The following is a 25,784-nucleotide window of genomic DNA, read 5'->3' as shown; positions in this document are numbered from 1 at the left end:
CGCATCCGCGTGCAATGAGCATCGCGTACTGAAAGGAGGTGATGTATATGTGTATGTTTCTACCCAGAAATCTACTTAAATACGCTTGTTACGATTTTTCCTGCTTGGCATAAACATTTTGATTTACAGACTTGTTATAATAAAGACACGTTTAGTGGAGTATTAATGCATGTTTTCATTACACGTGTCGCGAATGTTTGGGCGTTGCTTTGATTCAAAAATTCATGAAAATGTAAAATATTTAAATTACAGGAATTAAAAGATCTCGTGTAACATTATAAATGCAAATTTAAGGTTGTTTGTTTAGTTGTGACGCTTTCACGTAAAAACCATTGAAGTGATTTTGATAAAATTTTGTATAGAGATAGTTTAGATTATGGAAAATATAATAGGCTACTTTTTGACACAAAAATATAATATACAGAGTGTAAAATATGGGATGAAAGTTGGTATATAGATTTAATTCCAGTTTTAGTTCTAAAATTCATATCGAGATGGCGCTGAAGTGCAATAATCGTATTTTTAATTCATTTAAATTAAAATTTATTATACTATTGACGAATTCAACACAAAATTACACCAAAAAACAAGAAATTATTAGTAATTAACATTTTTTTATGAAAATTTACGGAACCAAAGTCGCTGGCAGACGATAATTGTCAATATTCTTTAAATAAGGTTAAAATATAGGCAACTTTACCTACAAACAAGTTTTTGTCTGTTTTTTTTTTTTTTTAATTGTGGAATATTAACTTACTTATATTTATACGTAGTTTTGCAAAACCGTAGAAATCCCATGTTTTATCCTTGAATTCAATCCACAAAAACAGAATCACTGCTGGTGATGCACTGCACTAGTTTAGAGTGCACAATATTTTATTACATTTAGTAAACCAACACTTTTCCACGCAACGCCCGCCCCACACACTGATATTCACACCCAATTAAAATTTCACCCACATAGGCATTAAAAAAACAAAACAAAATCACAATACTTAATTAAATATGAGTTATAACTTACTTATTCAATATTTAAATTTCTGCTCGTTCGAGACGATTAAAAACCGATCAATGTAAAATTATTCGAATGTCATTTGGTGAGAGGTGTCAGTTAAGTAAAATTGAAATTTTGACGCCGACGTTGCACATGCACAACTGTTCGATGCAACAACTGTAGCAAAAATGCGTCGTACATGGCGATTGCTCACGGACAGTCCACAGGTAATGAACGCACACTAATTATTTCAACCAGAACGCAGTGAAGGCTTACTCCACCATTACATCAACTCAGCTCTCGCGCGCTGCATCACCGCGACTTCGCAACGTCATTGTTGCGAATCATGAATTATACTAATTTGCGTATAGGCTAATAACAAAACGCGCCCGGTCGCTCGCCGATGACTGGGAATTTCGTTTGGCATTTGCTTCGCGCCGCGGTGATTGTGGAGATTGTTAACCACTTGGCGCACGGTGTGCACTATTGTTGTCGATTTGTAGCGCAGACGACGCGACGCGACGCGACAGGAAAACAACTTTTGGATTTCGTGTAGCAATATCGCACTGTATGTGTCCCTCGACCTGTGCAATAAAGCCGAACGTAAAAAGCGCGAACATATAATTAACGCACGGCCTTGATACCTCTGCAAATATTAATTTATTGACGTTCGTTGAATTGACGAATTTACGTCATTGCCACATGTATTTACCGTTTAATATTAATAATTATAATTCTATTTACACTAAACTAGTTTTAAATTATTTTTTAATTTCGTACTTTACTCGCAATAAACATGAAATTGTTGTTTGTTGACAACAAACAACAAAAACTCATATTTTTATTGCCGGAATCATAATAAACCTGATGTAACTTTTATTGTTGACATGTCTACACTCATCCACTGTCTACTTGAAACTTTTTCACATCTTTTTTCTGTGGTTTTCGCAATATAAATTTGTTTTCCGGTCGTTAGATGATCACTATCTCAGCTTAGTCCTCCAAAATGACATTTTGAGTGTTGTTGATGGCACTTTACATCACATGTTCATTATTACGAATGTTAAAATCAAGTTAAAATCACTTTTGACATTTTTACATCCCGCGTTTTGACAGTAATCACACTAATATTTAATATTTACCGGATGTGTTTGTTTATATGTATTTTTAGTGAATGCAGAAGCATGTTGCGCAGTGATGCACTACACTGGAATGATTCAAGTCTCTTCCGGCGAGAAGATATTTTGGTCTTGCGAGATCTCCTGCTGTCTTGAGTTCTGGTGCGCCGGCCGGCGCATTTTACTACACGCGTAAACACGAAACGCACGCCGCACGCGATTCGAGATCATTGCCACTTCGCGGTTGGCGCAACCTTGACGTAAGTCATCCGGTTTGCAGGTGAGACTGCGCTTCTTATACTTTGCTCAAGGCCGTCAATAGTCATCAAAATAAAAAGCGACATTCAAGCGTCATCTAGTATGATATCAGCAATATTTGGGAAGTGAAATATTTTGAAATTAAATTACAAGAGTAAACAAATACAGAAATATGAGGATTTTTACGGGGATATTAGTCAATATAAATATTTGTTTGATGAGATATCAAAAATCAAATAATAGTCATAATTGAATCAGTCAGTGTTATATTAAACATTAAAGTTTACTTAACAACTTCCAAAACAGGAAAATTATTTTTTTTTTGAATGTTTATCGTATAAACCGCAAAATGCATCAAATTCTTTTAAAATTCAGTCAAATTCAGTCATTGCATAAGTAATGTTGGCGCAAAAATCCTCCCAAAACCATTTCTCATATGAATAGAATACAAATTTACAATAAGTACCTATAAGTACCATTATTGACCACTACAACCACTCCATCTTCACATGAGTGCAAAGTCCAAACATATTTCTAACATATTTCCCACACCCACATATCTTACTCTAACTCTAGCTGTGGACGTGCTGAAAATCAGGCATCAATGTTTAACATAGTTAAACAGATCGGTTAGCAGAGTGCTTGGGTTAGTTGAGTTAGTTAGTTATGCTTCCTTGTGTCGCTTGGCATTGTCGACATTGTCGAAGGTCAATTTCGTGTTCGTAAGCACCCGAAACTGTGCATTAACTCTCACGCAAACAACAGTTGGGTGTGTCTGACTTAACTCGCCAATCAGTGAGCTACATGTCTATCAAATGATCAAATATTATCATTGCATTACATATGCGTGCGTTTCGTATTTACTCAAGTTGCGAAATAATTGCGTACGGAACTTAATAAGTATAATGTGAGACGTTTAATTTTAAGCTGCAAAAGGTAGTGATGATAAAACTATCTATTACTGATGCATTATTTGTCATGACATGATATAACCATGTCTAAAGATTTAATGGCGTCGTTAAAAATGGTCACGGTTGTATAATAATAGTAAAAATCAACAATTATGCTGTTGACCAATGCGATGAAATGGGTAAAGAGTAACTTTACCTGGGTACTCATTTGTTTTACTAAACAATTTTGAAAATTTTGCGATGTAACCCGTTATTTCCTGCTATTACAGCTGGTTGGATAATATTTTTGAATATTTTCAAACTTCATGATTAAATATATTAATCATAGCGCTCCATATCACTTTATAAAGCTAAGTAAAGTAGTAAACCCTTACTGTACGCTATAAAAAAGCTTAAAAAGTCCCAAACTGCAACAGCAATTGCAAAGGGCATCGTAGGAGTGAACTCTTTCCTTTGCAGTGTATCTAAACCTCCAACTAGTTCATGAAGTTGCATAACCTAAAACAATCACAAATTATGCTATTTTATATCTAAAAACTTAAAACTCATGATTCTTACCAGGCAAAACTGCTCTATACTGTTACCACTGTGATTTGTGAGAAAAACTGATTTTACTCTCTGTTTTGTCATGTTTTAATTCGTTCTAACCATTAATAATTCTTTTAGGTTATGTCCTTTCTAACCTACATGGAATAATTAAATTACCTATGCCTCTAAGGCATAATTAACACTAAATTCGAAACCAGCGCAGCACAGAATGTGTATAACACATTAACCCTTCAGAACTATCGTGTAGAGAGAATCTCTCACACCTCTCTTAAAACTTTTTTTTTCTTCTAATTTCAAATGGAATGACCCCTTAAAAATTTTTTTACCTTCCTAAAATTTAATTTTTTACAAAATACTGAAAAAATAATTTTTTTTTAACTTAAAAAATTAAGGAAAAAAATTATTTATTTATCGTCTGTGAGAGTTTTTCTCATCGTGTAAGTAAAGTTAGGCACAAAAAAATCCGCTATTCGGATGGCTTCGTTTTATTTCGGCTGTCTCCGTAGTTTCCACCCGCCATTTGGCATTTAATTTGTCAAGTTTAACTTAATAAAATAATTTATCTAAATAGAAAATTTCATATTTATTTTATAATTCGTCAGAATTATATAATTTTTACTTTAATAACATTAATATTTAATTTATATTATTCAAAACCCAATTTTTTATTTTGTATCTTACTTGATGTGTAACCTACAACTATTTTAGTAGGTTTGAAATTTCGCGCTTGGCGCTTGCGCAATAGGCGTGAGATTTTCTCTCATCACGATATTAATGACTATGGTATGGGAGACGTATAGTCTGAAGGGTTAAAGAGTGGATATGAGCAGTAAAATTTGCCGAATTTAATGTCATGTTATAATAAATTAGTAACTTGATCCGAACAAGCGAAATACTCGCAATATTCATATGATCTCTAATATTTACCACGTGAATTGAACCATTGCGTGTGTTCATACTTAATGACTTCGCATGTTTCGAGATTTCTTCCATGATTGAAGACATAATCCAATTAATAACAACAATCATGCTTATACTAATCATCAACAAAATACGTGTACTTGTACTTTATACAGATGTGATGTTAATAGCAATAGATATTGTAATCAGTCTTCCATTAGAATGAACACAGTGTATGACAATTAATTAATTTATATAATGATACAGTCGCAGGGTCCCCTCTTGTAAATACTAAATAATTATAATTAATTAAAGCACCTTGTACGCATTCTGGTAAGCCAAAGGTAGTTTAATACACGTGCCTGTGGCGGGCCAATACAACTTTTAATTAATTTTTGATTGATAAAATCAGCCATAACCGTAACCCGCAGCCATAACAGCAGCGTTTATGATCGATATTTCGCGTGCCTCTTCACTTGCGTGCATCGCGCGCCTAGGGTGGCTTAACTTCAGTGGCGCAATATCGCTTTGAACATTCGCGATTATGTAACGTTAACGTAAATTCACGGATTTATGCCCGCGAGCAACGCGCGCGTTTTCCCTGCCGAAGGACGCTCTCAAAAGCACAAAACACACAAAACGTCTACTTGTATCTCGAGCAAAGTGAATTTACCTGCCGCTGAATTTTTCACATATTTCCTCCGACCATCTATAAATAATAATTCTAAGTGCAAAGCTTGGCAATTCTATCTTCGCGAAACAACTTTCGAGTATAAGAAAAGTTTCGGGCGTTAAAATCAAATAAAAAGTATGTTTTCAATTTTGGGTACGAAAAACGCTCGGAATCTAACTAATGGAATGCAATTATCCTTGGTTGAAACCGGTAAATGATGATGATAAAACTTTGATTACCTGCTCGTTCCGGTTGTGCGAGTAACGATTTAGTTAATTGAGACATGAACTTTCGAGCGGCGTGGGCGGCCAAAGTGAATGTAAGAATGAACGAAAATTCGTCGGCGAACAGAATGATTTTCCGGTTATAGTTAAGTGAGTAATCGAAACTTTCAGCGCAAAGTTTTACAAGTTAGGTCCTGCCTTCCGGATGACTGTAATTGATCTCAAAGCTCTCGAATGGATTTCTTTCCCTACTCGAAAATACATTACACACTCGTACACACTCGTAATTCGACGCGATGTGAACTTGAACTCAGTATTCAATCTTCGAAATGCATTCAGAGTTGTTCGTTTATCACAAATTCAACAGTGTTGATCGTCGTTAAAATGAAAATGTACGGCTCATCCCCTAATTAAAATGTGTTCGTCGTGTTTACAGTGCATCGACGGCGCATCGTGCGGCGAATTTACAGTGGCGCGTTTTACGATGCGAATTAATGACTGCGTGCAAACGCATCGAATAAAAACGAGTTAATTCACGGCAACCGCACGCAATGAAGCGCGTTTTAATTAAAACCATAACTACCTACAGCGACAGCACGAGGATTTTATTATCGTTTCCGCTAGCATCGAGGTGTAGAACATGGTGTTATTCAAGTGCAAGTAGAAATTAATTGCGAGTACACGCATTGATATTGTACATTGAAAAAGAATTGTTTCACATATACCTACCACAAACAAATATGACAAATGTACCGTGTATATTTAACTGATTTATTAATACCAACATACATTTCCTAAAAGAAGTCACTTGCGCTGAGTCTTGGTGCTGGTTCCCTTTCCGTTTCGACTTCGTATTCAACTTGCACGTGTGGTCGCTTACCTTTAGCACCCTTTCCACCTTTAGGCGTTTTACCTTTACTAGATCCAGGCGTTTGCTTTTTGGCTGAAGGAAGTTTCATATCCTAGTAAATAAAGAAAATAAACATTTTGTATGATAAGAAAATGATTGAATTACCTCAATATCAGATTCATCTGATGATTCAAAGTCGCTGTCAACGTCGGCTTCTTGCCTAAGGCCGCTATCACTTTCCTAAAGTAATAAGAAACAATAGTTTGCACTTCAACATAAAAAATAATCTTACTTCAGCTTCATCCTCGTCAAAATCAATCTCGGAATCACTGTCAGCAGCTACAAATTCGTCATCGCCTTCGTTTTCCATTTCTCTTTCTAATTCTTCGTCCATTTCTTCTTCTGCTTCACTTTCTACTTCGCCCTCTTGCAGTGCTTCTTCAAATGTTGATTGTGGAATATTGTATAAATCTTGATACTAGAATTTAATAAAAAAGTGTTTTTATGAAGTACTTTTTCGTTATTTTTCGAATTTGATGTTTTTCTTTCTTTAAATCAGGAAGAAAAACGTAAAAACTGAATAGTTATCAATGTCGATTTTAAAAATCATATTTTCTCATGTTTTTAACTAATAATTAATACTTACAACTCCTTTTTTAAGACGGTCCAATAGGGTTTGCTCAACTCCCTTCTCAATTCTAGCAGCAATAAGTGCCTTCTCCTCCCTTCTTTTCTCTCTCCTGTCCACCTTCTTCTGAATAGGCACTAATAGTTTCTGTCTCCTCAACTTCAGCTTTCTCATTCTTATTAAATATTGTGTGATCTTCACAAATCTCTGTTTGCATTTTGACTTCACAAATCCACTCCAATAGAGCAGATTTTCATTAATTTGATGAATTGCCTTCTCAAAATTCCTAGACAACTTAACCTTCTCCCATGATTTGCCTGGAAAAGCGCACCTTTCCGCTGTTTTCATGTACAAATAAATAATGCCCTTGTCTTCTCTTACAGTGGCATATTGACTGTTTGCAAGAGGACATGATGCTCTGCTGCAAAGACCTGTTAGATTATATTCGTTTCGACAAAATCGTTGCGACTTCGTTCTGTTGAGAGAATAATATATTAAAGTAAATATTGTAATGTTAAAATAAGAATAATAATATGAACTTACTGGACTTTATGTGAACAAAATGATTTGTTTATTATGCTCCATACAACCTGGAAATTGGAGGTTAGAAGAAGATTATTCCGTTTTCTTGTTTATTACATGGAATATATTCGTTTACTTACATCGTCATGCTGCATTTTTAATAACTATATTATTATAATTACTGCTGAATTATATTGTTTTTAAATATTACGAATAATATAAAAGTTTAAACGGAAAACGCGGTGTGCCACGTGTTTCAACTTTTCATTTGGAATCAAAAGTGCACATTTGGTTGCATACAGTCACGCTCATAACTAAAATTCAACCGCCATTCACAAATAACCGCCGTTTTCATGCGAGTTATTTTTCATTTTTCCAGCATTTAAAACTGATTAATTGTCTTAAATATAATTAACCATCATGAATTCAAGCGATTACAATGTTTTGGCCATCACGATGCCAACTTATCTGCAAGATATCTTTCGTTCAACAGAGTTAATACGTTTAATATACAAGAAGGTTAGTATTCCATCAAAATGCTTGGTATATTTCTTGAATTATAGGTAAATTTAAATTACAGATTCAACCAACAAGTGAAAATTTGATTGGAAATGTAGATATGAGTCCCAAGAATTCAACTCAGAGTACGAGCGACTTAAATCTCACTGGAAATCCTCTGGAAGTTGACTTAGATGATGATGTGAAATTTGATGTGATAGAATGCTGCAAAAAAGTAGCAGTAAACTGGACCAAGGAGGAAAGTACCTATGGACCTTTAAGCTCAAAGGAAGCTGGGTATAATTGATATTACTTCACATAAATTATTTTTATAATTAAACTATTCTTAGGGAATACTTAAACAATTCTAAAGAATCATCTCTGCAAGTATGTCTATGTGATGGGAAAGATCCAAGAAAAACCTTAGCAATTATGCTTAAACAAAATGACTTTTACAGAGGTATTATTCATTTCTATGGGTGCTACACAATTTCTCAGCAGCAAGTCTGCTTTAATACTATGTTAACATTTCATCAAAGATACAGTAGAAAGGATTGTAAAGTAGCAGTTGAAGTAAATACTCTATATGCCAAATTTGGCCACAATAAGAGACTTGCTGAAGATGTGGTACACACAGCCATAGGAAACTCAGCATTTATTGAAGTTTCATGTCCTGATCATTTGTTTAAAAGTGTGAATAACAAATATAAACTGTTCCTTCAAGTAAATGTATCCAATACAGAGTCAAGATTATATGTATTGTGGCAGCAATTAATCATGTTATACAATTTAATTGAGCAACTGCAAGATGAAGATGACCTAGAAAATTTGAAAATATCACCAAACCCAAAAGAATATCATGAAGTTGCTGATGATATTGCAGAATTACTGAGAAGTTATGAAACTAAAAGACATGTGCATAAAAGGGAAGTAGATTGGAAAGATCTTGATGTAATGAACATGAGAGAAGGGTCTTTTATGGAAAAATTATGGGAATGTTTAATTAGTAAGTGTAATTTATAATTCAAATGCAAAAAAAACATGTAAAAATTGTTTTAATAGGTTTTGAAGGCATTCATGATGTTCTCCAAGGCTTCCACACACTGTTTGCTGCTTTGGTCAACACTCCAATCAACTACACAGAGCCAGCAGCAAACAAAACAACATTGGGTGTGGTTATCAATGGTTTGATTGAGGGTAACATGGCTGTGCCCACTTTGAATATATCAGTAGCATTAAAGTTTTTGATTGAATTGGGCTTGTATAAATTACACAACGATTATTTGTTTCTTATTCGAAATATGGAGCCGAATGGAGAAGGACATTTCAAAGAAGAATGGGAGTATGTGCAGCATTCCTGTTTTATATTTATACTGATAAATTTGATTCTTTTGTTGATAGGAAAATAGTCGAAACACAGAATCAGATATCCAAAGCAGCGACTCGTAAATCCCGTTTAACAATTTCGAAAGGCAATGAAAACATTGGCGATTTGATGAAACAATTGAACCACACTGCGTATATGCATCTCACTACTGAATTTATGCTTCTGGCGATGAACTGCCAATTGTCCGGATCGACTACTTTGCCGCAAGTTTACAACTGTATCTTTAAATGCAAACATTTGAAGAAAACTTTCAAGTCTTTGATGCATACCAGCGTTGTAGACTTTCAATGTGATTTATATTCGAGTCAATATGATTTTATCAAGGAGTATGTTTAGTTTCTGTTAAATTATGATATTTACTATATAAATGTTTGGTATTGCAGTTTACCGGCAGTTGCAATCAACGTCAGATTTTTCAGCGAGGGACGTGCGGGTTCAACAACGACAACTATTTTTCATTTCTCTGATAAACCGATCTTTCCGGATACTGTTTATAATGATTATGGTAGTACCTACATTTTAAAATTTAATTAAAAGTAGTAAAATGTATTTTTTGCCGTTTTTCAGGTATTGATGTCGAGCAAATTGAAGAAAAGCAATACTACGTCCATTTAGGCTATATTTTCAATAATTAACATATGGAACTGATGAGGAAATAAAACTGATATCTCGTAATATTTGATAAATATATTTATTTTTAAATAATCCGTCTTTTATGACTCAATTTTAGGTTTTTCTTATGTTGATTTACCCGCTGTTTGTCTTAGAAGTTATTTAAATCAGTGAGTTTAATATATTGAACGGTTCTATTACTTTTAATCTCATGTCTTATCGATTTTCCCTCCTGCACGCTGTGCCCGTTCAGCTGTTTCCGTTGACATTTTCATTGGAAAACTGGATTCGCGCAGACTCCCATTGGAATGCAGGACGCGCGGGGATTCGTGTGCACGCAGGATAGCAGGATAACTGCGCGCGTTCGCTCAGTCCTTCGGTCGTTATCCTACTTTTCCCACCTCAAACAAGTCCTTTCCTACAAAATCTGCACCAGAAAATGAAAATTCCGCTTTAAAAATGTCTATTTTTTCGCAACTGCAACTTCCACCCACGCATAGTTGGTAAAACAAGTTCAAAAATATTTCTTGGCACGCGTCGTGGTACGATCGGTTCAATGTGAAACGTCAGGGATAAATTGTTATGATGTTGGGGAGGAAACAGAGCCTGAAAGGCGAGCCCGTGCTCGCCGACTACGGACCGGACGAGGCATTCAACGAGAGCGCTGATATCGAATGGGTCAACATGGTAAAACAAATCAATTTTATTAAAATCAACCAAATTTAACCACTGTTTAGTTATTGGATCATGCAATTTGTGAAATTTATATAATTTAGATATGGGTGCGAAGATTGATGCGGTTTTGCGCGCTGCTAAGCTTAGCTTCGATTTGTTGCAACACGCCAAAGACCTTCGAACGCATTCCGCCCATGCAGATCATCACATTTTCGGTGGATTCGTTTGTCACGTTTTTATTTACTGCAGAGATGATTGCCAAAATGCACATTCGGGGAATACTTAAAGTAAATACTTATAATACTTATAACAATACTTAATAAATAAACAATTTCTGTTTAATTTTTAGGGAGAACGACCTTATCTAAAGGATCATTGGTGTCAATTTGATGCAAGTATGGTGTTCTTCCTATGGATTTCCGTCATTTTACAAATATTTGAATTGACTGAAGTTGTGCCAAAGTACAGCTACTTATCGATTTTAAGAGCACCGAGACCACTGATCATGATTCGATTTTTAAGAGTATTTCTTAAATTTTCTATGCCAAAATCACGAATTAATCAAATCTTCAAGTAAATTTCTATTAGCGGAACAGATAAATTAAATATTAATTATAAATTCTTTTTTTAGACGATCGAGTCAACAAATTTACAATGTCACCTTGTTCTTTTTATTCTTTATGTCCCTCTATGGATTATTGGGTGTCCAGTTTTTTGGGGAACTAAAAAATCACTGCGTACTAAATACAACTGAACCAGGGTAAACGAAATTCATTAAAAATTCTCTACTGTTATTAATTTTGTTTATTTTAGGAATATCACTATCAATTCTTTAGCGATTCCAGACACGTTTTGTTCGGTTGATCCAAATTCCGGTTATCAATGTCCCGTTGGAATGAAATGTATGAAACTTGGATTGTCGAGATATATCATGGGCTTCAATGGATTTGACGAATTTGGTATAAATTTTATATTGTGAAGAAATTTATAAAATTAATGTTGTTGATTTCAGTGACGAGTTTTTTTACGGTTTACCAAGCTTCTTCGCAAGAAGGATGGGTTTTCATCATGTACCGAGCAATTGACAGCTTACCCGGATGGCGAGCAGTCTTATACTTCAGTACAATGATTTTCTTTCTTGCCTGGCTGGTAAAGAACGTTTTCATTGCTGTTATCACTGAAACATTCAACGAGATACGTGTACAATTCCAACAAATGTGGGGTGTACGAGGGAATATACAACATTCAACAGCGTCACAAGTATTTATAACCAAACTCAAAATGGCGGGCGTGAAATAATTAATTTATTATTTAAATCCTTTTTTTTTTAGATATTCACCGGTGATGATCGTGGTTGGAAGTTGGTAACCCTAGACGATAATAAACACGCTGGACTCGCCCCGGAAATTTGCCATCAAATATTGCGTTCACCACAATTTCGCTTAGCTGTAATGGGTGTAATACTAGCAAATGGCGCAGTTACGGCCACATTACGTTTCAAACACGATGGCACTCCTCGAAGCGCCTTCTATGAAAAGTATTACTACTCAGAAATCGGCTTTACTATACTTTTAAACCTGGAAACAGCGTTTAAAATCTGGTGTCTGGGATGGCGAGGATATTGGAAACATTCAATTCATAAATTTGAACTTTTGCTGGCAATTGGGACCAGTATTCACATCATTCCATATTTCTACATGTCTGGTTTTACTTACTTTCAAGTACGCCAACAGAATCATACAGAAATAAATTACTAATGATAAATAAATTCCAGGTATTACGAGTTGTAAGATTGATCAAAGCTTCTCCACTGCTGGAAGATTTTGTATACAAAATCTTTGGTCCCGGAAAGAAATTGGGCAGTCTGATTATCTTCACTATGTGTTTACTGATCATTTCTTCAAGTATATCAATGCAACTCTTTTGCTTTCTCTGCGGTTTTACAAAATTCGAAACTTTCGCCGAGGCTTTCATGAGCATGTTCCAGATTTTGACACAGGAAGCATGGGTGGAAGTTATGGACGAAACTATGTTATTGACACCACCAACAATTGCGCCACTAGTTGCAGTGTATTTTATTCTGTACCATCTTTTCGTCACTTTGGTAAACATTAATTAGTGTATTTATTAACTGCTATTAATTACAAATGTTATATTTGTTGACAGATTGTGTTAAGTTTGTTCGTCGCTGTAATCTTAGACAACTTGGAGTTGGATGAAGACATTAAAAAACTAAAACAACTAAAATATCGTGAACAAAGCGCTGAAATCAAAGAAACACTGCCGTTTCGTCTTCGAATCTTTGAAAAGTTCCCAGACAGTCCACTTATGGTTACTTTACACAAAGTACCATCCGATTTTAGCCTGCCTAAAGTCCGAGAAAGTTTTATGCGACAGTTTGTATTCGAAACTGAAAATGGCGAAAATTCCGAAGGACTTAAAAAACTTAGCGAGGAAATATTTGATTCGAAAATTATCTATCGCAAACAACGACCGCTCAAAATTCTAAACAACAACATTCCGAAAGTTCGAGTGATAAACTTCAAATTGAAGAAGACTTCTGTTGCTCACATTATTAAGTACATCACAAGAATTTTCTAAATCGTAACATTCACTTAATAGAACAACTTTTAATATTAATTTTTTTAGTGATTCAAATAATCAAAGATTAATGCTTGGTGACTCTTCAATGATACCGGTCCCTGGCACAAAAGTACCATTAAAACCACAGGGTACCATCAACAGTATGAAACAATTACGTATTGATCCCAAGAAGTGAGTGCCGCTTTTCCACCATACGCATCTTTATAATTTGCGACACTGACAAGCTTTCCAAGAGATATTATTATTATTTAGTGGATTGTCTTTTATCTTGAATGGCTCTGACCGTTTTTAGGTTTGGTTCTCGGTCGATTCGAAGGAGCGTGCGAAGCGGATCCATTAAACTAAAGCAGACCTACGAGCATCTGATGGAGAATGGTGACATAGGAGTCAACAGAGTAACATCTGCACGTGCAAGGCCTCATGATTTGGATATTAAACTACTTCAGGCAAAACGACAACAAGCTGAAATGAGGAGGAATCAACGGGAGGAAGATTTGCGTGAGAATCATCCCTTCTTTGATACGCCATTATTTGCTGTACCTCGTGAGAGTAGATTCAGGAAAATATGTCAATTGATTGTGTATGCAAGGTATGATGCTCGATTAAAAGATCCTTTGACGGGAAAAGAACGAAAAGTACAATATAAAACTCTACAGTAAGTTAAAATTAAACATTGCTTTTAAATGTTATTACATAAAACGTTTTCAGTAACTTTTTGGGACTAGTAACCTACCTTGATTGGGTAATGGTAATGATGACAACATTATCATGTTTCTCCATGATGTTTGAAACACCTTACTATCGTGTAATGGAAAATTACAGCCTACAATTAGCTGAATACAGTTTTGTTATCTTCATGAGCATGGAACTAGCTTTGAAAATACTAGCAGATGGTTTATTCTTCACTCCGAAAGCATACATCAAAGATTGTGCAGCCATTTTGGATGTGTTTATTTACCTTGTAAGTCTTGTATTTTTAATCTGGATGCCAAGAAAAGTCCCACCTAAATCCGGTGCACAACTACTGATGATTCTACGATGTTTGAGACCGTTACGGATATTCACATTGGTTCCACACATGAGAAAAGTGGTTTCGGAATTATGCAGAGGATTCAAAGAGATTTTGCTAGTATCAACATTACTTATATTGTTGATGTTTGTGTTTGCAAGTTACGGTGTTCAGTTGTATGGAGGAAGATTGGCTCGTTGCAATGACCCGACAATTCAGAAACGTGCAGATTGTGTTGGTGTCTTCATGCGGAGAGTATTCGTAACCAAAATGAAGTTGAAACCAGGACCAGATGAATCCTATCCGTCAATATTGGTACCACGAGTGTGGGCCAATCCAAAACGTTTCAATTTTGATAATATTGGAGATGCAATGCTGGCTTTGTTTGAAGTATTATCTTTCAAAGGATGGTTGGATGTTAGGGACGTTCTCATCAAAGCGTTGGGACCAGTTCATGCTATCTACATCCACATCTACATTTTCATAGGCTGCATGATTGGTTTGACATTGTTCGTCGGCGTAGTTATTGCTAACTATTCAGAGAACAAAGGCACTGCTTTACTCACTGTTGATCAAAGACGTTGGTGTGATTTGAAGAAGCGTTTGAAGATTGCTCAACCTTTGCATTTACCACCAAGGCCAGATGGGAAAAAATTCAGAGCGTTTATCTATGATATTACACAGAATTTGAAGTTTAAAAGGCTTGTGGCAGTTATGGTGCTGATTAATAGTTCATTACTCAGTGTTACAGTGAGTACCATTTTCAAAAATAGTGTTTACATTATTAAAACTTGTTTTATTATATTACAGTGGAACAAAGAACATTCCTACACTGTAATCCTAGCATATATTAATGTCACGTGCATATTAATGTTTGTAGTGGAAGTGGTGATGAAAAATATTGCGTTTACACCACGTGGATATCTTCAATCAAGAAGAAATCGTTATGATTTGTTTGTAACTGTCACTGGAGTCGTTTGGGTGTTTTCACATGCTGCATTTACGGTAAATCATGAAAAACATTTAAAATATGTTGTTTATAATAACTAAAAATACAATTTTTAGAATGATTTATCATATTTTATTGGATTCATGGTGGTCATACTGAGATTCTTCACAATTACTGGAAAACACGCTACTTTAAAGATGTTAATGTTAACAGTGGGTGTTTCAGTCTGCAAATCCTTCTTTATCATCTTTGGAATGTTCTTACTGGTGTTTTTCTACGCCTTGGCTGGTACTATAATATTCGGTACAGTTAAATATGGAGAAGGCATCGGTAGACGAGCAAATTTTGAATCAGCCGTGACTGGCGTCGCCATGTTATTCAGAATAGTAACAGGTGAAGATTGGAATAAAATAATGCATGACTGTATGGTCCAACCGCCATATTGCACACCTGCTGATAACTATTGGGAAACCGATTGTGGCAACTTCAGTGGTTCATTAATCTACTTCTGCACATTCTATGTTATAATCACTTATATCGTGCTAAATCTACTAGTGGGTAAGATGGTTTACTCTACAAAAGTAAAACAAAGTCAATATTTGCATATTTAATTGCAGCTATTATCATGGAGAACTTTTCCCTGTTTTATTCCAATGAAGAAGACGCATTACTCTCGTATGCTGACATAAGAAACTTTCAAAACACTTGGAACGTGGTAGACATTCATCAACGTGGTGTTATTCCAGTCAGGAGAGTAAAGTTCATTCTACGATTACTCAAAGGACGCTTAGAAGTAGATCCACAAAAAGATAGACTGCTTTTTAAACATATGTGTTATGAATTGGAACGTTTACACAATGGAGAAGATGTTACATTCCATGATGTCATCAAGTAACTTAATTTTATTCAAAAGTAATTATAGAATGAATTAATTCATATTTTCTTTTAGTATGTTGTCGTATCGTTCTGTGGATATAAGAAAAGCACTACAATTAGAAGAGCTCCTTGCAAGAGAAGAGTTTGAATATATTATTGAAGAAGAAGTAGCTAAGCAAACAATAAGAACATGGCTTGAAGGTTGTTTAAAGAAGATACGTTCCCAAAATGTAATTATTAACTAAATTATTAACATTTAAAGTAAATATTAACTTAATTTTGTTTTAGAACAAACAAAATAGTTTGATTGCTGGTCTCCGAGCAACAAACGAAGTTCTACAGGTTCTGGACACTCCAGAAGAAGTGAAAAATGGTACACCTGATCGTGAGAGTGACGGTGAGAAAGAAAATGAAGCACCGCCGCGTGTTAAACCCAAACAAATCAACTTACCAAGATCAGATAGTATCGGTAGTAATTCCGGAAGGAAATATCTTGCACCAACTTTATCTGATCCAGCGGCACGGACTGATAAAGAACGTTTATCGACTAAAAAGAAGAATAATCGACCAGCGGTGATTCGTATTGCTAATAAAACGAATTCAGAGAGTGTTCCTCACTTTCCAACTATTGTTAGTAAGACATTGGCTCATCTTAGCGAGAACAGTGAAGCAAATCGCATGCCTCGAGATATGTACAACACCAAATCAACTCTACCAAAAGTTAACAATGCTATGCATGAGATAAGAGATTGGTGGAGTGAACAACTAAGTTATCAGTCGCAATCCAGCGATGACGAATAAAAAATCGTCGACGTTGCTATTAATAAAATTTTTATTGAGTTTATTGGTGGTTTACAAGTGATTGAAAGTAGAAATATTCTATAGAATTTTGTTATTTCTTTGTTCTCTATTGAATTATATATTTTATTAATGATTATATTGAATGTGCCAATTTTAGAGACTTTATTGTTAAATGAATATGTATTAAATGTGGTATACACATGAAATAAAAAGAAATCAATGTGCCAACTTTGATTAATTACATTGACAACAAAACAATTCAATACAAACGCCAAAGTTTATCAAAATATTCAATTGACAATTGGTCCTGATCAATTTCCTTCCTTTATACTCAACTTTGAATCATTTCAAGATGCCTACTTATCCGTTAACACCGGAAATGTTTCCTTCCGAAACATCTTTGGTGGAACAAAAAACAGCCCAGAAAACCAAAGAAAAATTTTCGAAAGACGAAAAATGGACATCTTACGCGGAATTTGTCGCATTTTGTATTGGAAAACATTCAACTTTGGTTATTTTCGTCCATTTTCAAAGTATTTTACTAATCGATTAACCTATAATGATTTCACAACAAACAATAATTCTAGAACTGAACTTTGTACAAGATTTGATTATATATTTCCTCGTTGGAATACCAATAAGCTACGTACAGTTAATCCTGGGACAATACACAAACATTGGAATATTTTTAATCAGACGAATGTTACCTGTGGCACAAGGAATCAGCTACACTTACTTCTTAACAATATTTACACTGACGATTATTATAGTCACCGAGATGGAAACTAATTTAGTTTATTTGATTCTTGCACTGTCTCCATCCGAAGATGTGTGGAATTTATGCCCACCAAAATATAAAAATGTCTGTTGGGACTTTAAAGTGAATTGTACGGTAGAAAAACCTTGTATGGATGCAAACAAATTGTTACCAACGTATATATTTTGGAAGTAATTATTTACACTATATAAATATATAAATATTGATTTATTGAATGGATAATTTGATTGTTTTGCAGTCAAACATACATGGGAGGTGCTTATCCAATGCACAAAGCAACATTTGGAGCTCCAGATTATCGAAAAACACTGGTTACATTCATCAGCTGGATGTGCATTTATTTCTTGACAAGTGTCAAGTTTCAAAGCGTCAAAAAGGTTCGAATTCATCATAAAACACTTATGTTATAAATATTAACAATAAATTTACTATTTTAGAGTGTGCAAATTCTTGTTATCATCTCCGTTATTGCAAAATTAATGTTTTACTTTCAATACTCGCATGCTTTGGGATTTTACAAATTATTAGCTGAAGTGATCATCATTAATCCGGATACTTGGCTTGATAGTGGTGTAAGAACTTAATCAAAACTTTATTCAACACGATACATTATTAATATTTTATTTCAAGGCTTGGATTGGAAGTATTTCGCGAGTTATCAGTTCTATGATGCTTGGTGACTTTACTTATATTATGTTTGGGGTTTTTGCTTCCTTCAAAGCAAAAACAGGCTCGTTGAGCTTTATTGGAGCTATTAGTGGTTATTGGATACTTTTTCTAGAAATTATTCTTCTCAAAGGTGCTGTGTTGACGTTGATTGAATATTCTAAAATTGATCCAGAGAATGTGAATTGGTTTTTTAAGAAACACGCTCCATTTTCTTTAATTATATCACCTGCATCACTGGGACTTTTAAGTAAGTAACACATGACATAACCTTGTTTAACCTAAATTAACCTAACCTAACAAATTCACATTTTTTATTGTGTTTATTGTGTTTTCTGTTTTAGAAAAGTCACAAGCATGGGTAATTTTATACTTTTTTACAAATATTATTACTTATTTAGTTTGGTGTGTGATTAATATAACATTCATGCAACAATCACTTTATCAACGCTTTGCTGGAATGCAATCGTATTACAAATACGTTTGTCCTATTTTTTGTCTTGTGGGTTTCATTTTTGGAATGTTAGTTCAAACAAAAGAAATATATGAAATCCGTTTTGATTTGACCATGGCAATCGACTCGTTCTGTCAACATTTGAATCTAATCCTGCTGACAGTGATGGTTGTTTATATTTACGGATTTAAACGACTAGGGGATGATATTCAGTTTATGACTGGCAAACAACCAGCTGTGTTTTGGAAGATAACTTGGGTTGTATCACCTGTTTTAATGATGGTATAACCAACACACACAATATTTATGTTTAAATAATATTAATTATGCTTAATTATATGCTTAAAACAGCTTACAACACCAATCGAATATTTTTACAAGTCACATCCATTTTTTATGATACGTCTTGTCACAATTATGATTGTTTTCTCGCCTGTTATTCTTTATGGGACTATAATAACCATGAGAAAAATATATTTCCGGGTAATTTATTATTTCCAATCGTAATTTATTGTTAAAAGGCATTTTTAGGATATCCTGGGGCTTTTTAAATCGGATCCATTGTGGGGTCCCAAGAATGAATTACTACGGCGTCGGAGAAACGGATTTAATCCTCGAAAACAAAGCAAATATAAAAGATACTATCAAACATGTGCACACCAATGTTTGTTCCGCAATGAGGTAAAAAAAATTATCCTTTATAAATTACTAGCTTTAGCCCACTACTTGCTTCCATGACTAAGTTAATTCGAATATATTAACGGTCTGCAATTTAAAGTGCAAAAAATTAATGCTTAAAAAACTCAAAATAAGTAGGTACATACCTCTCTCTGCCGTATAATTTTACATAGAAATAAAATAGATTTTTTCAAATGGGGTGGGTTACTAACTTTTATAACAATTATGTTTTTATTAGACCCGCATGTCTCCAATTTGTAACAATCTGAACATGACTGATGAGTTGAGGAATTGACAACTGAAAAGTTGAAAACTGAGAATATTTAACTTTCATGCAATGAACAAGATTCTTGTTCGAATTTGCTCGTCTCAGCAGAAACGCTGATTCAATAACACAAACATACGATTTTAAACTGAACTCTTAAAAATATTCCGAGATGTCGCTAGAATGTCCTTTTTGACTAAAAATATTCCCGCGAGTTTACCACATCGTTCTTGTAATGTTTTGTAAATATTGGCTATCGCAGTAGCGGATTTTATCAACTCACGTCCACTTTATCTCATTTCATGCTTGAAGTTTCATGCAAATCTGTATAAAATAAGAAAAGTAAAGAGTAGGTGAATGATTAGTAGAATTTTATCATAAATAAACTCATTATATGTGATTTGCGCTCTGTCACTAACCAAATAGCAGTTTTTATCAATTTATATTGACTTTATCTTATTTTACTCTATACTTCGTGGTGTAGACCATCGATATCTAAGGTCACTATTGTTGACAAGATACTTTGTTACAAGAAATATACAATAAGTTGCAATAAAATAATAATATAATATTTTTTCAGGCATACGCTCAAGTAATACGTGCTGAAAACGAATATGATCACAAAATTATTGGACTTGCGATTCCTTCAGAACCACGAGCAACGTCTGATAGCAAACATGAAGGAGACCTGCAACGATCGCACGTTCACATTATTTAATCGTGTACCTGCCAATATTATTTTTTTATTTTTATCTTGTATAAACAATCATATATAATATTTATTTCCATATTGAATCAGTGTTATGTTACGATATATATTATATGAAATTATTGACGTGTTTCGCTTAATTGACATTTTTTTGTTTTTCTTCTGTTTCCCTCCCATTCCAAAGCCAATTAGACGAAGCATGTCAATAATAAGATTATATCGTAACACAACACCGATTTAATATGAAAATGAACATGCATATTATGAAATAAAACTATGTTTTCCTCATAAATCATAACAATAATAAATAATTGCCCAGTTTTCCCAGTTTTATTTCAATCTAATTACAAAGTACCCATTTGATTAATGCTCCCTTTTAGCTTTTAGTTTCAGTTTTCTTTTGTCACCGAAAGCTTTATAAACACCACATCGTCGACCATTACATTAAAAGCTTCCCAAACTTACGCAGCTTTAGGGTTAATAACAATGTCAGTCGTAACACAAGTAAAGTTAGTTCTATTATGCGGTGCATTATTTTCTTTGTTTCCATTTCGTTCGTTAACGTCAAATTCACGCTCTGTGACTTTCACAGCGATAAAATTTTATCCGTTTTTGATGTCGGCCACTTTAATTGGTTTGGCAGGGTTCTGCATTGCCAACAGATCAATTGACGAACATTTTTCTGGTTTCACATTTGTTTTCGACATTTTAATCACTTGCTTTGCTATTACAAGCAATATTCTCGCAATGATACTGTTTGCAACTAAATATTTTGATATTTTTCAAACAATATTCAATGATTTCGACCATTTGGACAACAGCCTGATAAAATTACATAAAAAACAAATAAACTATCCATACAAATGGAATCTTTTAATATTCATTGCAGTTTTTATTGTTATGGCAATACTTATTGCAAGAGATTATTACATGTGGATTTATTTGGTGAAAAACTGGGATGAGTACAAGTTTTATATCATTGACATATTTTCGTGTTTTCTAATGACACTCCTGGTTGTTCTTATTGTCAATTTACTTGATGGTATTTTACAACGTAGCAAGAACATAAATAGTTTCATTGAAGTGTCAGATGATCTTGATAATATAGATGAAAACCTACCTAATGGTAAATTAGTTGTTGGTTATGGTAGAACCGATGTAAAACAAGATCAATTGTTAAAAACTGATAACTTGGTGTCACTGCACAACGCATTGTGTGATATAACTGATAATTTCATCGAGCTTTTCGAATGGCAAATGTTGTTGGTGATAATTATTGCAGTTTTAAGTATTTTGGCTTCTATTTCTTCATTGCTTGGAAAAAATAATTTCGAGATGAACTTTTTAAATTCACTCAGTATCTGTGGATGGACTTTATTCGTTACAGTAAGTAAACGTAACCTAATTCTTTGTTTTTAATTACTTTCTATAAGAAATGCACATAAACAGTTGATTTAATTAATCGTTTAATCCACTGCACCATTAACCTAATTAAATTTCACGTTTTTTTTTATAACTTGCATTGTTGTTTGGTTCTTTATTGAGTGAAAATGTCGGTGATATTTGAAAACATATCGCCATTCCTAAAAATTTGTGTTTTATTCGGGATATTTCCTAAACATATCAATCAAATCTACGTAACATTCGTAATATTCATTCAAATTGTTATTTTTGTTTATTGCTCTGTTTTACTAATCCAAATTCATCATGAGCAAAACATGGAAGAAGGTGAAAATTTCGTACGAATGATTTCGCCATTATTCACTTTTATAATATACATTTCATTTGCAATCACTTGTAATTACACAAAACGTAGAATCTTCAAACAAATATTTCATAATTTTAATTTATTAGAAACACTTTTTAAGAAAACCTTCAAAACCAGAAGCGAAACCTTAACGATTATTAAATACCCTATGGTTTTATTTATTTTAAGTCATATTTTTATTGGTCTCATATTTTGTTACAATTATTTTGTTCTTGGAATTATGTTGGGGCACTCTGCGCATTATCATTATTACTTCAGTGAAAGACTACTGCAATATGTGGTTTATATAATGGAGATTATAAAAAGTGTCTTTTTTTATGGCATATTTAAGCGTTTTGTTTATTTTAATAATAAATTAAGAGCTCTTGATAGAAATAAATGGATACAACGTTTAAATAGTGGTGAATTGATTATATCCACTGTTGAGAACTTTGTTAAGATGCAAACATTGTTGTTTGATCTGGTTGATGGCATAAATGAAGTTTACGGATGGAATTTTCTTTTTTGCTTTCTGCATGTTTTTGTGTGTCTTCTAAAACTTGTTCAATTGATATTATTTGCAAGAGTTAAAGAATATTGGAATATTATTGGTTTATTTGCGATAACTTTGTATGTTGTGGTAAGTTTACGTAAATTTTCCTTTAAAATTTGTTAGGATGTATGTTTGACACGCTTTTACGCATAAACCACAGAACTAATTTTGATGAATTTTTGAATAAAAATAGATTAAACCGTGGAAAGAGACATAGACTACCTTTTTACAACAAAACATAACTTAAAAGGGGTGAAATGGGGGTTGAAAGTTTGTATACGACATAAATTATAGTATTAGTTACGTTATTTGATCCTAGATGGCGTGTAGTATGAGTAGTACGTACTATTACCGTCAACAGACAGGGCAGATCACTAATAATCAGTAATTACTTAAATAAGTTATTTTCTACATGTTTATGGATAGTATTAAATTAAGTAATGAATTTTACTGTTTCTTTCATCGGGTATCGATCAACAGTTGTTTACTATAATGTTAGCGGAAAACACCATCATTTTCATAAACATTTCCTCATTTCTTGGTATATTACCCTTCTACAACCGAAAAAAGAAATGTTTTCGACGCGTTTTATTCACGCCAATCATTTTTATAACTCTGTGTACATTTGCAATGCTTACGCGAATAATACGAAAATACAACGAGTCTGGTGCAATTGTTTTCCGAAATGTTTTCATTCACATGGCGATTAATTTAATATCTTACGTTCTAATCGTTATCAAAGTTAATGCTAAAGTAAACAGCGTTCAAAAATTCTTTGATACTATTAATGAAATTGATACTACCCTACAAGAAAGACTAAAAATCGAACCACCAAAACTAAAATTCATAACTTTAAGTGCAGTTTTAGTCAATTTTGTCTTTTTGGGCATGAATATAATCGACAATTTTATTTATGGATATCCAGCTTCTGTTTTTAAGCATATTCAGTTCTATTTAGGATCACCTTGGGCAATATACAACTTCCACATAAGTGAATTTACGAAAGTTTTAATTGTAAACGCCATTCTTAAACGTTTCCGTGTTTTTAATCGAATTCTTGACGTGGACGCTGATGTCTTATGCGTAGGGAAAAGAGCAATTGATGAACATATTCAATTACATCGTAAATGTTGCGATCTTGTTGTCATTTTCAATGATATCTTTGGTTTACACATGTTAATGTCTATGATTCACATAGTTATGTACTTTTTACGGCTTGGTATCATTTTGATAGGTGAAAGTTATGAACCTACAATGATTTGGCTTGTACTGATCTGGATGATTAATGCTATTGTAAGTTACATGATCCTAACCTAAAATTTAACCTAACATAACCTTAAATTTGTTAAATTTGAAGAAAATATTTTTGTTTTTAGGTGTAATATGATGAAAATATACTAATAATTTATATTTTTGTAGGTTCAAGGAGTTGTTGTGGCGACAATGTGTGAAAAAGTGGTCGATGAAGGAAAGAAAACGATAACACTTTCATACAAAGCTCTGTATCGTTATAGCAACGTTCCCGCCATTAGAGAAAAGCTATTCATCCTAGCTCAGCAGGCAACCGCGAGATGTCCACAGTTTACAGCCGCAGGATTCTTCAGTGTTGACTTTTCAATGTTGTTTACTTTTGTCAATTTGATTACGACGTATGTTATTGTTATTATTCAATTTTCGCAAAGTGGAAATACCTCTAACATTGGCAATTCAACTAGAGTACAAAATGAAACAACACTCAATGCTTAGTTTAATTTATATAATTGTTTATTCTGTTACATAATATATACTAAAATAACATAGCTTTTAATCACAAAATATCTTGTAATACTAACAGTTACATTATGAAACTGTCCTCCATTTTATTGCTATGTCAGTTGCCATCGGACAGCTTTTGTGAAATTACTTAATAATTTATTTTAACGATCTAATCATTATATCTACACCTATACTTCTAGTAATTAATGTTTTTCTTGAACTTAAATTTGATAGCCTTTTTCATTAAACATGTAAATATATAAATTATGTATGATTTATGGGTTCATTCATAAAGTCAACAATAATAACACATTTTCATCATTAGTTTAAGGTGTCAGTTTGTCATTCATCATAAAACAAGCTGGCAACGTTAGCATTTATTGATCAATCGCTCTTTTTTGTTCAGTTAATATTTTATTCAGTTTACCGCAACCTGTTAAATTTTTCAGTGCGAAATTAAAATGGCGGTGTATGATAACCTCAAATGGTTCATCATGAATTGTACAATTCTTGGATTATTACCGCCTGTGTGTAATGGCGTTTTTACACCACGCCGCGTCATTTTTGCATTTCATTTCTTTTTATTCTGTGTAATAACGGCTGCCTATGTATTAGTAGGTACTGACATAAACGTCATTTCCGCGTTGTACAATGATGCCATGACTAAACTACTGCAAGTGATTCTTATGAACATGATTGTTATAAACTTTGCAATGTCTACACATATTATAAAAATCAAACAACTACAAACTATGTTTGATCGTTTTGTGAAATTCGATAAACTGTGTGGAAGTAAATCAGAAGTTGTAATTTCAAACGTACGTCTTGTGTTTATACTGACTAGCGGTGTGGCAACCATTTTGTTAGTGCTATCCACCATTTTATATTTATTCCAAGCTAAGTTTACGTACATATTAGCTCTTGACATAACCTGCAAATATTTGTACAATGTTATCGTACACTTTATAATAATTTTACTTTATTCTATCAAATTACGCATGGAAAAAATTAATACAAATGCATTGGATATTCGTAACAATTTGACACCTGACTATGTGTATAGTGTGACCAAGATGGCCGACTGTATATACGACGCCATTGATTTATTCAATTCTGTATTTGGATGGACTTTACTCTTGAT

The 25,784-nt window shown here is 33.6% G+C and overlaps 5 protein-coding genes and 1 long non-coding RNA gene across 10 annotated transcripts in view; 4 read left to right on the top strand and 2 right to left on the bottom strand.

Moving 5' to 3' along the window:
- Positions 1-2,175, bottom strand: part of rdgA (retinal degeneration A) — a 70,655-nt gene extending 68,480 nt beyond the window's left edge. The window contains exons 1-2 of one of the 2 annotated variants that reach the window (XM_065300603.1): positions 1,022-1,065; positions 758-854 (exon numbers count right to left, since the gene is read on the bottom strand). In XM_065300603.1, coding sequence (XP_065156675.1) covers positions 758-798 — 41 coding nt within the window. In that variant the 5' untranslated portion in view covers positions 799-854; positions 1,022-1,065. Of the gene's footprint in view, positions 1-757; positions 855-1,021 lie in introns of both variants that reach the window. The other variant, XM_065300606.1, reaches the window with a different exon arrangement.
- Positions 1,123-2,549, top strand: LOC135790406 (uncharacterized). Its single transcript, XR_010547754.1, has 2 exons — positions 1,123-1,221; positions 2,166-2,549. It is a non-coding gene; the product is annotated as an uncharacterized lncRNA (long non-coding RNA).
- Positions 2,550-6,384: 3,835 nt separating this feature from the next.
- On the bottom strand, positions 6,385-7,908 carry Rbm13 (RNA-binding motif protein 13). Its single transcript, XM_065300616.1, has 6 exons — positions 7,768-7,908; positions 7,649-7,695; positions 7,124-7,580; positions 6,770-6,955; positions 6,643-6,717; positions 6,385-6,589 (listed from the first exon to the last, which is right to left on the bottom strand). The coding sequence occupies exons 1-6, from the start codon at positions 7,780-7,782 to the stop codon at positions 6,422-6,424; spliced, it is 948 nt and encodes a 315-aa protein (XP_065156688.1). The 5' UTR covers positions 7,783-7,908; the 3' UTR covers positions 6,385-6,421.
- Positions 7,909-7,918: 10 nt separating this feature from the next.
- Positions 7,919-10,187, top strand: Zwilch (zwilch kinetochore protein). The gene is made up of 7 exons (XM_065300612.1): positions 7,919-8,146; positions 8,208-8,422; positions 8,476-9,131; positions 9,188-9,467; positions 9,527-9,838; positions 9,896-10,017; positions 10,080-10,187. The coding sequence occupies exons 1-7, from the start codon at positions 8,048-8,050 to the stop codon at positions 10,145-10,147; spliced, it is 1,752 nt and encodes a 583-aa protein (XP_065156684.1). The 5' UTR covers positions 7,919-8,047; the 3' UTR covers positions 10,148-10,187.
- Positions 10,188-10,459: 272 nt separating this feature from the next.
- na (sodium leak channel non-selective protein na) lies at positions 10,460-17,266 on the top strand. Of its 3 annotated transcripts, none has more exons than XM_065300595.1 (17): positions 10,461-10,811; positions 10,901-11,086; positions 11,149-11,372; positions 11,431-11,559; positions 11,613-11,758; positions 11,812-12,059; positions 12,131-12,520; positions 12,574-12,903; positions 12,966-13,378; positions 13,449-13,574; positions 13,720-14,058; positions 14,112-15,162; positions 15,223-15,417; positions 15,478-15,919; positions 15,979-16,252; positions 16,311-16,467; positions 16,526-17,266. In XM_065300595.1, the coding sequence occupies exons 1-17, from the start codon at positions 10,707-10,709 to the stop codon at positions 17,036-17,038; spliced, it is 5,268 nt and encodes a 1,755-aa protein (XP_065156667.1). In that variant the 5' UTR covers positions 10,461-10,706; the 3' UTR covers positions 17,039-17,266. The 3 variants fall into 3 exon arrangements, with proteins under 3 accessions (XP_065156665.1, XP_065156667.1, XP_065156666.1); XM_065300594.1 differs by having other exon boundaries at positions 13,696-14,058; XM_065300593.1 differs by having other exon boundaries at positions 10,460-10,811; positions 13,696-14,058; positions 14,112-15,417.
- Positions 17,267-17,300: 34 nt separating this feature from the next.
- LOC135790400 (sodium-dependent nutrient amino acid transporter 1-like) lies at positions 17,301-20,909 on the top strand. Of its 2 annotated transcripts, XM_065300610.1 has the most exons (9): positions 17,301-17,571; positions 17,626-17,986; positions 18,055-18,193; positions 18,254-18,388; positions 18,447-18,732; positions 18,827-19,218; positions 19,288-19,419; positions 19,468-19,617; positions 20,460-20,909. In XM_065300610.1, the coding sequence occupies exons 1-9, from the start codon at positions 17,391-17,393 to the stop codon at positions 20,595-20,597; spliced, it is 1,914 nt and encodes a 637-aa protein (XP_065156682.1). In that variant the 5' UTR covers positions 17,301-17,390; the 3' UTR covers positions 20,598-20,909. The 2 variants fall into 2 exon arrangements, with proteins under 2 accessions (XP_065156682.1, XP_065156683.1); XM_065300611.1 differs by lacking the exon at positions 19,288-19,419 and having other exon boundaries at positions 18,827-18,843.
- Positions 20,910-25,784: the final 4,875 nt, after the last annotated feature.

The sequence above is a fragment of the Atheta coriaria genome, unplaced genomic scaffold, assembly GCF_025399875.1.
Source record: "Atheta coriaria isolate IRGN ID8LTWV9N9 unplaced genomic scaffold, Caltech_Dcor_3.1 hic_scaffold_4_pilon, whole genome shotgun sequence".
Lineage (NCBI taxonomy): Eukaryota > Metazoa > Arthropoda > Insecta > Coleoptera > Staphylinidae > Dalotia > Dalotia coriaria.
This window is presented reverse-complemented; position numbering and strand designations above follow the sequence as displayed.

What these genes read in the sequence shown, in the direction of transcription:
- Rbm13 (XM_065300616.1), bottom strand. An exon ending in ACCGTCTTAAAAAAGGAGTT is followed by an intron (nt 6,956 to 7,123) that starts GTAAGTATTAAT and finishes ATTAAATTCTAG; the next exon opens with TATCAAGATTTATACAATAT. An exon ending in TTGACGAGGATGAAGCTGAA is followed by an intron (nt 6,718 to 6,769) that starts GTAAGATTATTT and finishes TTATTACTTTAG; the next exon opens with GAAAGTGATAGCGGCCTTAG.
- Zwilch (XM_065300612.1), top strand. Translation starts at nt 8,048, where the DNA reads ATGAATTCAAGCGATTACAATGTTTTGGCCATCACGATGCCAACTTAT. An exon ending in CAATATGATTTTATCAAGGA is followed by an intron (nt 9,839 to 9,895) that starts GTATGTTTAGTT and finishes TTGGTATTGCAG; the next exon opens with TTTACCGGCAGTTGCAATCA. An exon ending in TACTGTTTATAATGATTATG is followed by an intron (nt 10,018 to 10,079) that starts GTAGTACCTACA and finishes GCCGTTTTTCAG; the next exon opens with GTATTGATGTCGAGCAAATT.
- na (XM_065300593.1), top strand. Translation starts at nt 10,707, where the DNA reads ATGATGTTGGGGAGGAAACAGAGCCTGAAAGGCGAGCCCGTGCTCGCC. An exon ending in AACATTCAACAGCGTCACAA is followed by an intron (nt 12,060 to 12,130) that starts GTATTTATAACC and finishes TTTTTTTTTTAG; the next exon opens with ATATTCACCGGTGATGATCG. An exon ending in TTTCACATGCTGCATTTACG is followed by an intron (nt 15,418 to 15,477) that starts GTAAATCATGAA and finishes TACAATTTTTAG; the next exon opens with AATGATTTATCATATTTTAT.
- LOC135790400 (XM_065300610.1), top strand. Translation starts at nt 17,391, where the DNA reads ATGCCTACTTATCCGTTAACACCGGAAATGTTTCCTTCCGAAACATCT. An exon ending in TGCATCACTGGGACTTTTAA is followed by an intron (nt 18,733 to 18,826) that starts GTAAGTAACACA and finishes TTTCTGTTTTAG; the next exon opens with AAAAGTCACAAGCATGGGTA. An exon ending in AATGTTTGTTCCGCAATGAG is followed by an intron (nt 19,618 to 20,459) that starts GTAAAAAAAATT and finishes ATATTTTTTCAG; the next exon opens with GCATACGCTCAAGTAATACG.